Here is a 15640-nt window from a genome sequence, read left to right as displayed (position 1 = left end):
TACATGTAAAGAGCAGTAGTGTAGGAGGATAGTTAAACTACGGTAAATGGTACACTTTTTTTAAATGGTTCTGCCCACAAACGGTTAAATTAGCAATAATATATAAATATTGGAAGTACAGATCTTTCCACTGGCCACAGGAATTCAGAATCTGTAATCTCCCCCTTAGAGAGCAAAGACGCTCTGTGGATCCACTCTGCCCAGGCTCGGCTCTGCGCTGTGGCTGATCTTCATGGCAGTTTTCCAGCTCTCAGCAGGAAAGGAAGTGGCTCTCACGGGTGGCGCTCAATTCGCCCTCTACCGGGCGGAAGTCAGGCCTCAATGAGGCTGTCAGTAGAATAGGTCATGCTGTCAGAGCGCACCAGAGTTCACATCCTCTCATTAGACTACAACACTTTCAACATCCCTTCATGGGGAAAAAAAAGCAGAGTCAGGGAAATTGGGCTGAGCCGTGCATAAGAAAAACGGGCGGTGACGGGATTGTGCAGGTGTAGTCCGGTAGATGGAGGGAGGACAAGTGCTGGAATTTGTTTTTTGCACACACACACACACACAGTCACGCACTGGCTGTATCAGCTTGCACCATGTGCTGAAGACATAAAGATTCTCAGCTGCTGGAGTGTGACAGGAGGGGGACTGCGATATTGAGGTTCAGGTTGTTGTGTTGTGATACTGAAACGTGACCGCAAAGCTTTCTCTGAAGCAGCTCTAATAACAAATTCTATTGAGGTTTATGACTGAAAATGAGCTTCGTCGAGATGTCAGCTAATCAAAGAAACAGAACTCTTCAAACAAGCTAGAAATTTTATTTGTTAAAACAAGTATATAGAGTTGCTGCATTACAACATTTATCTTGCTAGGTTGCAGTTTTACATATTTACCAACAATGGTTCAGAAAGGCAACTCCTACTGGAAACAAATGCCATATGAATACAATACAAATTAGCAAACATATCAAAATCAGTTTTTACAACTTTTTTTTGTAGCAACCAATTCTTTCTATTGGTGTGCCATAGTGCAAACTGTGTTTGTAAGACAGAGTCTAAACATGATTTCGACATTCACATCGTTTTCTGTCTTAAACACACTTTCATTTGGAGGCTGCATTCATCGTGCCTTCAGTTCAAGTCCTTCTGTCCAGTCATGTGAATTTACAATCAGAATAATTCAAGTGTATCGGGCAGGTTGGGCTGTTTGGTTGGATACTGACAATTGCGACTGAGGGAGAATGATCTCTCAGTTGGATATATTGTTGCATGTATGTATGACAGAATAAGTGAGGACCTGACAAGACCTAAAGTGGTACTTCAGACTGGTGGAACATGTTTGTATCCATAGGCTCTGAAGAGAGATTAACCACCACATCATTATGGGGGAAACTTTGAGCAATAAAAGAGAGATTAATCTCCAGATTAGTTAGTCTTTTGTGTAGTTTAACTTTTTATTGACTCTTGGGGACACTTAGGGGTACTAAAACATGTTCTACCAGTGTGAAATATCACCCTAAAGAGTCTCCAGCTGTGTTTTTTTCCGAGCCCTTTCAAAAAGTCCTTGAGGATTCCTGGTTTCACTCTGAAAACAAAACTAAAAAAATGATTATCACAAACACAGAGCATCAAGTGTGATAGCTTGTATATCAGCTACAAGTGGAGTGGTGTATAAACGGACGGCATGTTGTTATAAATGGACAGAGCACAGATCATTTAAAAAACAAAGAATAATAACACTGTTTTGGAAAACTGTGATCATTTCTGGCTACATTCACTTCAAGGTCCAGCATGTGTTATATTTGTGTGTGTGCATGTGTGTGTGCGTGTGTGTGTGTGTGTGTGTGTGTGTGTGTGTGTGTGTGTGTGTGTGTGTGTGTGTGTGTGTGTGTGTGTGTGTGTGTGTGTTTGCATTCTTGCATCCACCTGGCTTCAAGCCTCTATGGCTAAGATTTCACTGGAGGAAAGAAAAGTGAGAACTATGAAAGCGTTGCCCTGCAGGAAGGTCGGGCTGTTTGTGGCTTCTACTCTGATTCTATTGCACCGTGTTCTGCAGGAAAGCACTGGAACTGGTGGATTGGTGGTATCAAACAGTCTTAAAGTAGGATGCTGGACGGCGCTTCGGCCCCTTCGCCCCCGCCCCCTTTCTCTCTCCATCCCAACTCAGGAGCATCCACAACGGTCCACCACCATGTCGGGGATCTTGCCATAGATGATTTGCTCTTTGCGGTTAAAGTAGAGCATGTTGATTGGCGACATCTTTGTTGGGGTACAGCAGGGACCTGCAGTCCCTCTGGGGTTGGCTTTGTTCACCAGGTGGGTGTGTGGGTACTTCTGTAAGTGCATGTACTCACACTCCCCAGAGCAATAGTTGGCCTTGTAGCGTTTTGGTGCAATAATCCAGTCCCAGCCAAAGTCCTCGAAGTCCACAGTGAGTGGGTAGCGACAGCACCGGGACTCTGGAGAGTTCTCATCGCAGTCCAGGCCCGAGTCTCTCCGGGCACGCCTGGGGCCCTCTGAAATCTTCACCTCCATGAACGGTTGCTGAAACAAGAGAGTGTGTGTGAACAATCTGATAATAACAGGTTTGCAGGTGGAGGCGGGTGACAGCATTCAGCTTTTCATCTTTTAATCCGCTGCCCTGCGGCTGTCAGTTTTCAAACATGGCACGATAATATTATGAAACTTTGAGTTATGCAGAAATTAAATCATCTGATGGTTGGTTAGCCACAGCTGTCTAGTTATTCTAATTGCCCCAGTGCCGGGTGCCATTATTAGAGCTCTGTGATGTATGTTTGTCATTGATAGTAGCTCTGTGTGTGTATGTGCCAGCAATTACTCTGATTTGCACAGCCACACTGAATACTTAAAGGAATGTGGAGCAGGTGAACTTTTATGTAATCAAGCAATAAGATTTGAGGTTATTGTGGACCGGGCGCTTGTCCAAATGCAGGTGTGCGCCTACATGGAGTCTGTGTTGATTAACAGCTTTCAAAAGTCTTTTATATCCTGATTCCTTCTTCCAGCAGTGAAATGCAGGAATGTTTAAACGCCTGCTGAGCCTGCAAAGCCTCTCTGCACACTGGAAGTTAAAGTCTCACCCTCTGTACAGAGACGCATTAACAGTTTTCTGAACCTAGGCGCTTTAGAAATGGCTAGATATGCACCGATTGTGACAGTAGCGACAGATAGCCTATTGCTCTAGACATATGAGACCAAGCTCCATCTATTGTTCATCGTTTCAAAGTGAAAACCTAACCACAAGCTCCCTGTTAAATTTCAAGTAAAAGTTGAGCTCACCAGACCCTCCTCTCCCGGCTCTGCGGAGGTCACAGCTAAGTCATTTCCCCTCGAATCGAAAGCGTTGATCTCGATGCCCCAGTTGGTCTCCGGCTGCCGCAGCCACACAGTCAACACTTGCTTGACGTCTATACTTTGCCAAGAGCTGGCCCCGGCATTCACGTCGATCTTCAAGGAGCGGATTCGTATGTGTCTGTTCCCGTCTGTGACCGGCATAAGCCGGGAGATTTGCAGGAACACGGTGGTCACTTCTTCTGAGGGACGCAGATGCACCCAAAGCTGCGCTCGAACTACACGACTGGCTTGAAACTTCTGCGTAATTGAGAAAAAGCAGCACTTTGGTTGCCCGTCCACCAGGACGGCGGAATCAGCTGCGGAGACATGGGAAAAGAAAATTAATTCCATGATCGCTGAGAAATAAAGTGGCGCGTTTGCGCATGATTGCGTAAAATTCATGCGTAATCACTCGGCGCACTCTCTGCCCAAACACCATGTCTCATAAAGTGTTTTGAATCTTTTGCATCAACAATTTAACACAAAACCTTGGTGGGAAAAAAATGACTGCTCTCTAAAAATAAACTCTCCTGTGCGTTCTACCACGTGCGTAAAAAATTATTTTGGAGACGTTCGAGTGCGCTTACGCAGTGACACAAAAAATAAAGAAAATTCACACTTACGTTCAGTTGCCACCATCACAATTGTCTCTGTGGTTGCGTGCTCGTCGTCGTCCTCCAGGACTTCTTCCCTGTTGTCATCTCCCAGCACGTCGTACTGATCCAGAAGCTGCTGCAGCGGCGGCGCTTTGGGCAGGAGCTGCTTCACGATCTCTCTGCTAATGTTGGGAGCTTCCTTCATTCGCAGCTTGCTCAGAATCTGAGACTTTATCGCGTTTAATCGCATGGTTTTAATATGCTGCCGGACCTCGCAGGTAGCGCATTGATCCGTGTCTACTGGGGTGCTGACGGAAGGCTGCTGGTGCGCCTCTTGGTCACTCAGAACTACTGGACCCAAAGCAATCAGCAAGCTCAGATACAGCACGATCTGAGACAGATGCATTGTCTCTTAGGTGTGAAGTCTGGTTTAAAAATACGCTTTGTTTAAAAAAAAATCCTTTGCACTGTGTCGGAGCTGATGCGCGACTGAACTGGGGTTGGATTAATGTCCCACACTGATAGGCATCATAGTTTATTAGCGCGCACCTTTTTATACTCCAACTTTAGCCTCTTTTGTGTCGTCAAAATCTATGATTGGCTGGACAGGCAACAATGAATTTTAACCGACTGACAGAAAAATTTTCTTTCGCTGTCAACCCATAAAGGAACGGTGGCTGTGGGCATGTGCTGGACGGGATAATCTCACTCAGACAATGTTTTATATCACCCAAAAACAAATAATTTAATGCAAGTCTTGAATAAAGATAGAAGCTGCATTCTTCATTTTCTTAAACTTTACAATGCGTATCTTCTCTAAAGAATATCCAATAGTCAGTCATATCTTTGCTCGCATCTCTTTCTGCGTCCTTGAGAAAGGGCAGCGTTTTGGATTTTCGGCTGATTCTGGATTAAAATGTTAATTTCTAAATGAATTTACCACCTGAAGAAAAATGACAGTTGTAATGTTATCAGAATCAGAATTAGAATGGGTTTTATTGCCAAATGTTGAGCAGGTTTACAACATTAGGAAATTGCTGCGGTGCTTCAGTGCAAACATACTGTCATAAATTGCGCTTAAATAGACATGAAAAAATAAAAGTAAGAATAAGAATTAAAAGTGCTACGTAGAAAGATATATGCATGAGATATACATGAGTTATCGAGTGGCACTTAAATCATCTGCTTTGTTGAGGTCAGGCTTTCTGTCAAAATCGAATAAATCCTCTTCCATGAAAATCTGGAACTATATTATTTCTCAAAAGAGCATTGGGTAATGGCATCAGGGCCAAAGAGAATAAACTAAAATGTAGAAAATACTTGGCCAAGGACTTTTCAAAATAGTCAAAGTTGGTTGAACGACCCGAGAGAAGAGCGCCATCGTGTGGCCAGTTACTAACACTAACATCAGAAACATAAATTGCTGGTGTCAAGGCTATTTGAAAATGTATGTCTTTAATTTTTATGCACTGCATGTACTTTAAATTCTGTAACATCTAAAGTTGTTCTGTGTAGTTGTTCTGTGTGGCACTGCTTCGGATAAATATACTTAGCCATTAGAGAATGGCCCAGGGGGAAAAAAATATCCAGTGAGCAACACTTCTCTGGGTCAAAATGCCTGCTGATGTCAGAGGTCAAAGGAGAATGGCTGGACAACCTAAAGCTGATAGAATAGTAACAGTAATGCATATACTTCTCATAGCAACCAAGGTATGCAGAACAAACCTGCACTGTGTGCTACTCCTGTCAGCTAACACAGGAATCTTTGACAACAACTCACACAGGCTCATCAGCAGAGGATAATAGAAGACTGGAAAAATGTCTCAATTTCTACTTTTAGATTCACATGGCAGGGTCAGATTTTGGCTTTTATACGATGAAAGTTTGGATCTAGCCTGTCTTGCATCAGTGCTTCAGGCTGATGGTGTTGGGGTGTTTTCTTGGTACATTTTGGACCACTTAATGCAAACTGTACATCGTTTACACACCACAGCCTACCCAAATAGGGGATTGCTGATGTCAATCCCTTTCTGACCACCGTGTGTCAAAGCTCAGATTATCTCAAATTGGTTTCGTAAACATGACAATGAGTTGACTATACTCAGATGGCCTCCACAGTCACCAGATTTCAATCCAACAGAACATTTTTGTTTGTGGTCGAAGAGGACATTCACATCATGGATGTGCAGCAGCTGTGTGATGCTATCATCTCAACGTGAACTGAGGAAAGTTACAGCACCTTATCGAATCTATGTCACAAAGAATTGATTCAACAAGAGGGTCCAATACAGTACTAGCAAGGGATACCTAATAAAGTGGTTAGTTTATTTTCTCAACAGCCTATAGGGGGTGTATCCACATGCCAGTCAAGAAATCAGAGCTATGAATAAAGCCAACATCTTTTTTGTAAATCTAACAATAGTTTTATTGCAGTTTTAATCTATTTATGTGTACAATAAATTACTAAGGCAGCCTGTCTTTATGTGGGAGTACAGAGCTTTTTGGTCCTTTGTTCTCATGTTCCTTCGTGTCTAGACAGTGTTGAGCATTGTGACCAAAGTCAACACTATAAGACAAACTAAAACTAAAATCAGGTTTTAGACTGCCATCATGGGTCTCTTGCAGGTTAACATGTCAACATCATTTGGTGTCCACACTTCTCCCAAGGTGGAGAATTGTGTGTGCCCACAAAGTGGAGTATGATTAAAAACGCCCTCAAATAAAAAGAAATAGAGATTTCCAATAACCTGGTGCAACTGATGGAAGGTGAGTCTTAGATTTATTTATTTATTTATTTATTTATTTGCAAATATTATTGTCAGTTATTTTTGAGTCTTACGAGAAAAGCATTTCAGAAAGAGACAAGAGGACGGATACGTTAATTAATTATTTCCACAGTATAGTGGTCATCTGATACATGAAAAGGTATAGATTCACCCGCCAGCAGATGGAGCCACATGAGACATTTGGCACATGTTTTAGCTTGTGATCTTCTGAGGCTGAGTTTGTGTCTCCTCCTGTAATTGAATCAGAGATATTTTATGTGTAAGGTTAATCTATTCACCCCTACACCATGGAGCTTTAAGTAAGAAAACGTTCACATCTCATTATACACACAAGAGATTTCAATGCAGGAAAAATAATGCTGGATATCTGCATGGATATGGACTGGGTAATAGGTTACATCGCATTGTTTGGTGGTGATGAAAATTATCAACCCACAGACAGCTGAATTCAAAGACACCCCAAAAATCAAAGTGAAAAAAATATGACAACACAGGGGCATGAGAAAGGGTGGATGGTGTCTGTGGATGTGATCTCCTCCCAGATCTGGACCAGGACATTACTGAGCTCCTGAACAATCTGAGGTGCAACCTGGGACCGTCTGAAGGTCCCAAAACATAATGTCCCAGAGGTGTCCTATTGGATTTAGGTCAGGTTAGTGTGGGCACCAGTCAATGCTATCATTGTCCAGGAACTGCCTGCATACTCTCACCACATGAGGTCGGACATTGTCATGCACAAGGAGGAACCCAGGACCCAGTGTACCAGTGTAGGGTCTGACAATGGGTCCAAGGATTTAATCCTGATACCCAACAGCAGTCAGGATGCTGGTGCTTAGCCTGTAGATGTCTATGCGTTCCTCTATGAATATGCCTCCCAAGACTATCACTGACCCATCACCAGAACACATCGGCCATGCTGAACGATGTCACCGACAACATAGTCTTCTCCACGGCTTCATGAAATCTGCTTCTGATTGTTTTGTCAGAGACATTCACACCAGTGGCCAGCTGGACGTCATTCTGTATCTCTGTTTTGCTCATCCTGATCTTCTATGCCTAAAGGAGCAGATACCAGTTCAGCTGATTGGTTAGGGGCCTGTTACGGCTCTATCCAGCTCTCCTTAGAGTCATCCATGCTCTTAAGATTATACGGACGTATTGATGTGCCATCCTGAAGGAGTTGGGCTACCTGCGCAACCTCTGCAGAGTCTAGGTATCAGCTCATGCTACCAGTAGTGACACTGATCCTAGCCAAATGGGAAACAGTCAAAAAAGACGAGGAGGGGAAAACGTCAGTTTCCTCCACTTGTGAAACCATTCCTGTTTAGGGGTTGTCTTTTTGATGCCCGTCTAGATCACCTGTTAACTGAAATCCATAATAATCAGTTTTAAGCAGGAATAAATAGTAAGTTAAAGTTTCAACTCATTGTAGGGTGTCTGCCGCTTTTTGTGCTCACGTTTATTAGAATTACTACCAACATAGGACAGCCTTACCAGGGAGGGCCAGCAAATTTTGGAAGGTGGCCAGTGCCCCCTCCCTGGACCCACCCTGGTGGCGCCCCAAGGATCAGTATCCCAGAAGTTTAACTGACTTGGTGCTGTACTCTGAATAAAAAGTGTTCATTTGGGGTTTTGAGCAGTTTAAATTAAAATAGAAGTCAGTTTGTCCCTCATTTATGTTTTTGTGATTTTTGTTAGGGCCCCACGTTTATTCTGCACAAATGAACCTCCATATCGTTTCGTCACTTGTTTGGCCGGCAGATGGCAGGCTCGCCCCGTGTGGGTTCGGATCGTCTGGGTTCTCTCTCCTCTGGAGCCCCGCTGCAGCTCGGTAACCTCCGTCAAGCGTCGCTGTGCTCAGCTCAGTCCAGACTTGTGATTTTCTCTCCCGGAGCTGCACTCTGCGTTGACTGACCGACGCGAAGGCATCAGGGGAAACAGTCTGCAGAGCCCGCACCCTCCAGGCTCGGAGATTATTTGGAAATCTGGCACGGAGCGCTTCATCACAAATAACCGGCGAGCAGCGCCACGAACTTGTGGAGATATTTTGATCTCTTTACATTACAGCCAATAAGGTTCAAGTTCAGATCCGTCGGATGCTGTTTGGAAAGCAGAAGGGGGCGAAGCGCAGAGACACAATATGATGTATGGATTACTGTTTATATGAACGACCTTGGGGTTATTGCTCCTTCTTCTGTCGCTGGATTATTTCGTTTTAAAGTGGAATGGAGAGAAATCTGAGACTCTCTTCTAGAAGTATGTACAGCTTCTTTGGGCCACTACACAGTCATGTTCATGTTTGTAGAGATAAAGCTGCAACACTGTGCTGTTCAAATCACGTTTAATTCAAATCCCATGTGTCTGTCAGACATCTAACGGGTGCTCTCAGTTTTTCATACTAAGGCAACTGTTTGTAGCCATTTAAGCTCATTAACATAACATCAGCTGTGGATGCGGATTTCCTGTGTTGATGTCTGCCCGAACCTCCAAATGTTGTTGTACTCACAGGGAGACTCCCCGGCTCTGCATGAATCATTCATGTGCTGCGTGTTGTGCAGACTACATGCAGCTTTCTGAATGAAGCACATGTTTGCTGTGCACTGAGGCCTCCAGTCCTAGAAAAAAAAAATAGAGGAGCTGTCACTGCGAATCAGGCTGCAAGGCTCGCTTAGTGGAACAGATGGGAGACACGGGCTTACAACAAAACAGCATCAGGGCACTCAGGCCAGAGACAGACGTGCCTGTGTCATGCTATACAAAATAGGGCGAGGGGGATTGAGTCATAAAACACGAGTTAGTAGAGGAGGAAGAGGAGGAGGAGGGTGGATGAGTAACACAGTAGATGTGCAGAAGAGTGGAGCGTGGTTAAAAGTGACCCTGCAGAGGTGAGCCAACTTCAAGGCCCTGACCTCGAACCAGCCCCTGGAGCCCAGGGTCACAGCCACTGTGAAATTCGTCCACAATCCTCCCCTCGCTCCCCACCATCTGGTATTTTTAGACTGTTTTTACTCTAGTGGAAAATAAATCACTTTAAACAATCCTGTCTCTGTCTCTTCTCTATCTGCAGCCAAGGAAGGTGTGAGATCTGGTCAAGAAAGCTGCCGGACTGTCAGACCCACACAGGGATGGGCCTCCTAGCCGGTCAACCCACTAAAACCCCACCCGCAGCTGTGTAACACCACCCCGACCATCGCACCTGTTGTGCTCAGAGACATGGCTACGAGTGGGAGTGGATGACAGTGACTGCAGCAGGAACACAGCTCCCCTCCAGAGGTAAAAAAGAAATGTTGGTGTTGGAAATCTAACCAAAAACTCTGGCTCCTCACTGCCATCCTACACCCCCCACCCTAAACTGAATCAATGCTACATCCTCCAGAGTATGGGGTGCGTCAAATCCAAGAGGAGCGACTCGGTGGCCCAAAATGCAAACTCCACGGAGAAGGTGGAGGGAAAGAGCAAAGGGACAAGGGGTGAGAAAGCCTACTTAGTTCATTCAGAGATGGGTTCACCAGAGAGCTCCCCTCAGGTCAACCCGGTGCTGCTGGAGTACGCCCAGAAGCTATCAGAGGAGATCGTGGCCCGGGCCGTGCAGCAGTGGGTGGAGGTAGACCGCCGCTACAGCGACATCCCCTACATTGAATGTGACGTGCCATGACGGGGGGAGGTGTGTCGCAGTGGAAAGGTGAGGCTGGGACGAGTTGCTCTGACCATCATTCAGAGTCACTCCACCTACTTGTGAGGAGGAGTATGAATGAGGCGTTAGTAATTGAGCTACTTTTGGATTTGATTTACATGGACTGAGACTAAAAAACCTCCTCCAAAGTGACCAGAGTGCTCTGATCTATGTTTCTGTGATTATTGGTTTCTTAGCTGGAGCCTCACTGACGCACACCGTCTTCAGCTAGATATCATCTTCCTCGGTCCTTATTTGTCCCCTCTCTGCCTCGCAGTAGGTGCTGGCTCTTCGTGGCTGCCCTCATAAGAAATCCTATCAGATATGCCCGGAATCACAATGTTCCTCCTTGCCAGTGAAAGTCTACCCCGTCCACTAATGTTGTCCTGGGGCCAAGATTCTCTCCTCTTACGGAGGATCTTATTTATAGATCCCTTCATTTGGTGAAGGCTCTCACTTGAAAACTGGTATCAGCAGGTCAGAAACACACCCAGCTGTGTGACTCCTTCCGGTCTGACAAAAGGCTCTGTGGGCTCCTAATGGCCTCCCTGGAGATCCACGAGGAGCATTATCCTCCAAGCTCTGCAATTAGACAGGCTTGGCTGCAGCCCTCCTTCCAAACATGTCCTCAAAACGAGTCCAGGAAATCCAGGGTACAAATGATGCGCTTCCTGCCCTCCAGGATATTCTCTGCACACAAGTCGTGCAGTTTGGGAACTTTGACAGGACTTGGATCGTATAGGCGGCCAGCGCAAAGAAACCAGGGCACGAGGAGGATTGACACACTTTCAAGAAACATTTGGCTCATCAACAGAAAGAGGAGTGAATAAAAAAACTAGCAGCAGTTTGGGGGAAATGTTTTAGGGCCTAGTTTCTTTTTTTGTTCGATTGTTTTTTGGGGGGGTTGTCCACATCGTGTCAGTGTATACCTGAGAAATATTGCTACCTGCCCTAAAGAAGAAAAAGCACAAAGCCATGACATTTAACCTTTTATCTCTAACAAGAGCGCCAGTGCATCTGGAATAAGGTTTAAACCGCCCAAGTCCTTAATGACAATGAGCCAGCTTTAAAGGCTCACTCCTGAACTCCTCTGGCCATAGTGGTGTCTATCATTGTTTGTTTTTGTGTGAGATGCCAAATTTGGTCAATTCTGTCTGCTTTTTCTTACATATAGAGGAATATATAGAAATGCTTTTTTAAACCCTCCCATCTAATGTCTGTTTCCAGAAATCATGACTTTGTTACTCAAAAATATAAAAAAAAAAAAACCTTTTGTGATTGATACATCATTAGCCAATGAGCTGTCTCCTGTTAGACTCTAATGGGTACTGTAATGTACAAACTGAATATCAAGCTGTGTTCAATAAGACCTGAAACTAGAGACTGAACCCAGAAAGACATCAACTGCCGGTTCCTTTTAAAAAGGGAGTTTGTCCTTCCCACTGTCACCAAGTGCTCGCTAAGTGTGGGTTGTTTAATTGTTGGCTTTTATTTGTAATGTTTTAGTCTTTATCTTACAATATAAAGCAGCTCGAAGCGACTGTTGTTGTGATTTGGTGGTGCAAAAATAAAATGAATTGACCTTTTTTTTCTTTGGAGCTTTAAACAACCAGTTCTGTAATTCACTTCCACATAACCTTTATTTTTCACAGCTGTAAGCCTCGTCCATCTTTTATATACAGTCAATTGTCACAGGTTGTTTTTCTTAATAATTTTTTCTTTTGAGGACTGAATCATGATTTCAGGAAATAAATGTTGCTGCTGACAGCTCACACTAAAACAGATGAATAGCATCACAGGCCAGAGGGGTCTCACCCATATGTACATTTATGGGTGAAATGTCCCTTTAATATCCGACAGGTCCCAAGATAATTTCAAACAAATACATTTTCAGAAATTAGAGGTTTTTACTTTTCAAATTAAGTTTCATACCCATTGTTATGAGCCATTCCATTTGGATAAACACATTACATACAAAGGAGTGGATGTGAACCAACCCCTAAACTGTAAATGGGTCACTGGCAGCTTGGTGGATGCTGACAGGTCAGTTTGTTGTGCGTCAAAGTGGCATCAGACAGGTGGAATTTACCCTCAACTGAAGTCATTACTGCGAGCTGTCGCTTAAACTGCCACACAGCTGTTTGCAGAGACAACAGCTTTGAGTATTGAAGTAATAAAATAACTGCAAGGATGAACCACAATAGCAGGAGCCAACTGCTAATAAAGCCATAAAAGTAAGTGGCAGGGTATGGTCACCGCTTGCCTTCTCTCCACGTCTCCAGTCTGTGCTGACATAAAACTGACCAATAAAAGCAGCAAATACACCCACACTGCACTGGGAGGGCTATCTGATGCTATTCGGTGCTTCAAACTGTGCCAGCTTTACAGAAGAGCAGCAGCCTCTTTAAAAACAAAGTTCTGAGCCACAGTTCACAGGTTGAATTGTTTCTGTGAGTTCAGTGATGATGAGCGGCACCATATTGGTGCGCTACGTAACCCAAACACTCCAAAAATCAAACACATTAATCATAATGTTCCTGCGTGGGCAGATTAATCTCCCTCCAAACATGTTATGAGCAAACTGGAGATTAGAGGTCGTGCTAATCGGATGTTTTGCTTCTGATAAACACGAGAAAAGGCTAATCTGACTGTTTTCCTAAAAAACTGCTTTCTGTGAATGAAAGGCTGGCTTAGAAAAACACACACACACACACACACAAACACGAGGAGGGCCTGATAGCCAGAGTTTGAGCTGTTAATGCAAGTCAAGATGCACATTTTCTTTAAAGTTCTCATGCTGGAGGCTGAGTCATAGTTTTCATTTCTGCCTCCAATTCTGTTTCTTAAAGATACTGCCAGAAATATTGATGTCAGGTTTGACTGCATTTCCCGTGTTTACACATTTATAAATGTGGGGTCTGCAGGTCATACAAAAGAAAAGCGTCGAGTTGCACCTTTCACAGAATTGAGAAAAGAAAATCTCAGACCCAGCGTGAATATCCGTCTTCATCCAAACATCTGTGTTTTCCAGGTGATGCTTCCTTTTGGGGAAAAGTGATTCATGGTTTTAAAGGTCACTCATTTTACGCTATCTGACACCAGCAGGTGTTCCCACAGACAGGCTTTACTCACACTAAGGACAGATTCTCTGAGATGCAGAGTCTGAAGGGCTGTAGTGCCCTGTCGTTGAGTTCAAATCAATGCTGGAGCGAAGCGTTATCATTTTCTTGATGCAATTTTTTGTGTTTAAAGAAGCTCCTTCTGCTGTTCAGTGTTCAAATATTACAAATATTAATCTTTAATTAACAACTAGTTCAGTATGGAGCACTTTAATGGCCATAGATGGGACTTTTTTCCCATTTTGAGAGATGAATAAGCAAGACGATATGTTTTTTTCTTAAAAACATAAGGAACTTATGTAAATGTAATGAAGTAAATGTATTTTTCAATAGGGTAAGCAGTCTTAAAGTAAAAGAAGGAGACACCCAAGAAGAGGGAACTTATAGCTGAACACACCGGGTCCAGGGGTAGCTAATACTGCCAATTACCTTTAAATCAGCATCGACATAGCCAGAAACACCTGGATGCCCTCATTGTTATCATATTTATACTGAATTTAGCAGAAAAAAATACAAGACATGGGTTTCTCTGATAAACCTGCTACATAAGTGATGATCAATCAGTACCGGATTTGTAAACCAGAAGCTCTTGGTGCACAGAGAGGGATTCCTCCAATCAACAGAAAACAATTACAGGCTCTTCTCTGTGGATCTTATCTGCGAGTTCTGGTTTTTCCCACCATCAAAAATCATTCAAAGACAAATAAATTCTGCCTCTTGGGCATTTGTCTATAATGTTTAATTTCCTGTTTAAATAAAGATTTTTTTTTAAAAAGTATTTCCTACTACATAATAAATATAACCAAGTATGCACACAATACATGCTATGAAAAGTCAGGGGTCCCCTGTGCTTTGCAGCCTGGCTTCTAGGTAGAAAAAGCGCTATGATGTGTTGATGGTGCACACAAAAATATACAAAATTGGTGCACATAATCGCATTTTGTGGCTTTAAAATGTAATTTTTTCTTGTATTTGACTCCTGCTGGACTCCACAGTCCCCAACACAAAGGAACTCCATTGATTTGTTACAAAACAGATGAGATGCTAGACCCAACAGCTCTGCAAGTTTCTGAAAATGAAAATATAATGTTGCGCCTCCTTTACTTAAAATCTTTTTTTTCCCGTCTTTCTCTCATTATTCCTGAATTTGTCCACCGTCTCTCAAGTTTTGTTTAAAATTAGTATTTGAACGTGATTTAAAAATGTGCCACTGACTTGACACCAGCCAAGCTGATTAGTTAATGCTCAGCATTGGACATGTAAATCTGAGGTCAGTATGATCTCATTGGTGCAATCTCTCTAATGTACCAGCTTTCTACAGCAGTCTGAGGGACCCACAGAATAAAAAATAGGTAGAGAAGTCTAGCGAAACACGAGCAGCCCGGGGAACGATGACTAAAACCACATGCATCATGAATAAGCTGTCATGAAATAACCTGAAATGAGTGACTTTGTGCATCACTAAGACTTTGATTTGCAAACTGTACAGTGTGTGTAAAACTGATGCCAATAAATCAGACTCATGCCTTCTGTCATTGAAGTGTTTCTGTGGCTGTTTAATAAGAGGAGACGCAATTTTGAGATATTTGTGGTTCACGATGACTTTAAAATTCCTGCCAAACAAAAACGCCCATCAGCAGGCCGAGGGACAAATGTTCAGAAATGAATTCCGGCCAGCTTTTGTCTGAAGAGCAAGATGTAAATAGATGTAAATCACAGTTCATCTGCCCGTCCAGAGCGAACACTCAGCACTGGAGGTCGTCCTGTCTGCTTGATGAGCTGCAGACTGCACTGATGAATGAGTCAAAGCCTTGATACTCATTTCTTAGGCAGGATTTATGGGCTCAGACTGTGCGAATGTGAGGCAGGTAGAGAAGATTAAAACAGACATGAGGTGTCCCACGCTGCAGTCTGGGATTTAAACAATAATCTGAAGCCTGATTTAAAAATTGTTTGAGTCTATGCAGCTCGATGGGGACAATTCAGTCGGAAAGCATTATCATTCCCAGGTGCCAGCCTGTGCTACCGAAGCAGGATTTCCTGGCAGTGCTGCAAACAGAACAGAGCACTTGACGTAAAATAAACGTGTTTACTTTGGAGAGTTTATATCTGAGCAGCAGCTTAG

The 15640-nt window shown here is 43.5% G+C and overlaps 2 protein-coding genes across 3 annotated transcripts; one reads left to right on the top strand and one right to left on the bottom strand.

Moving 5' to 3' along the window:
- Positions 1 to 803: 803 nt before the first annotated feature.
- Positions 804 to 4450, bottom strand: mstnb (myostatin b). Its single transcript, XM_085375160.1, has 3 exons — positions 3965 to 4450; positions 3288 to 3658; positions 804 to 2531 (listed from the first exon to the last, which is right to left on the bottom strand). The coding sequence occupies exons 1-3, from the start codon at positions 4341 to 4343 to the stop codon at positions 2151 to 2153; spliced, it is 1131 nt and encodes a 376-aa protein (XP_085231286.1). The 5' UTR covers positions 4344 to 4450; the 3' UTR covers positions 804 to 2150.
- A 4189-nt stretch (positions 4451 to 8639) lies between these two features.
- Positions 8640 to 11986, top strand: akap19 (A-kinase anchoring protein 19). 2 transcript variants are annotated; one of them, XM_085374800.1, is made up of 3 exons: positions 8640 to 8979; positions 9791 to 10405; positions 10674 to 11986. In XM_085374800.1, the coding sequence occupies exon 2, from the start codon at positions 10103 to 10105 to the stop codon at positions 10376 to 10378; it is 276 nt and encodes a 91-aa protein (XP_085230926.1). In that variant the 5' UTR covers positions 8640 to 8979; positions 9791 to 10102; the 3' UTR covers positions 10379 to 10405; positions 10674 to 11986. The 2 variants fall into 2 exon arrangements, with proteins under 2 accessions (XP_085230926.1, XP_085230925.1); XM_085374799.1 differs by having other exon boundaries at positions 9791 to 11986.
- Positions 11987 to 15640: the final 3654 nt, after the last annotated feature.

Source organism: Diplotaxodon limnothrissa, linkage group LG16 (genome assembly GCF_057381915.1).
Source record: "Diplotaxodon limnothrissa isolate DT_005_m linkage group LG16, D_limnothrissa_male_GT1.1, whole genome shotgun sequence".
Classification (NCBI taxonomy): domain Eukaryota; kingdom Metazoa; phylum Chordata; class Actinopteri; order Cichliformes; family Cichlidae; genus Diplotaxodon; species Diplotaxodon limnothrissa.
This window is presented reverse-complemented; position numbering and strand designations above follow the sequence as displayed.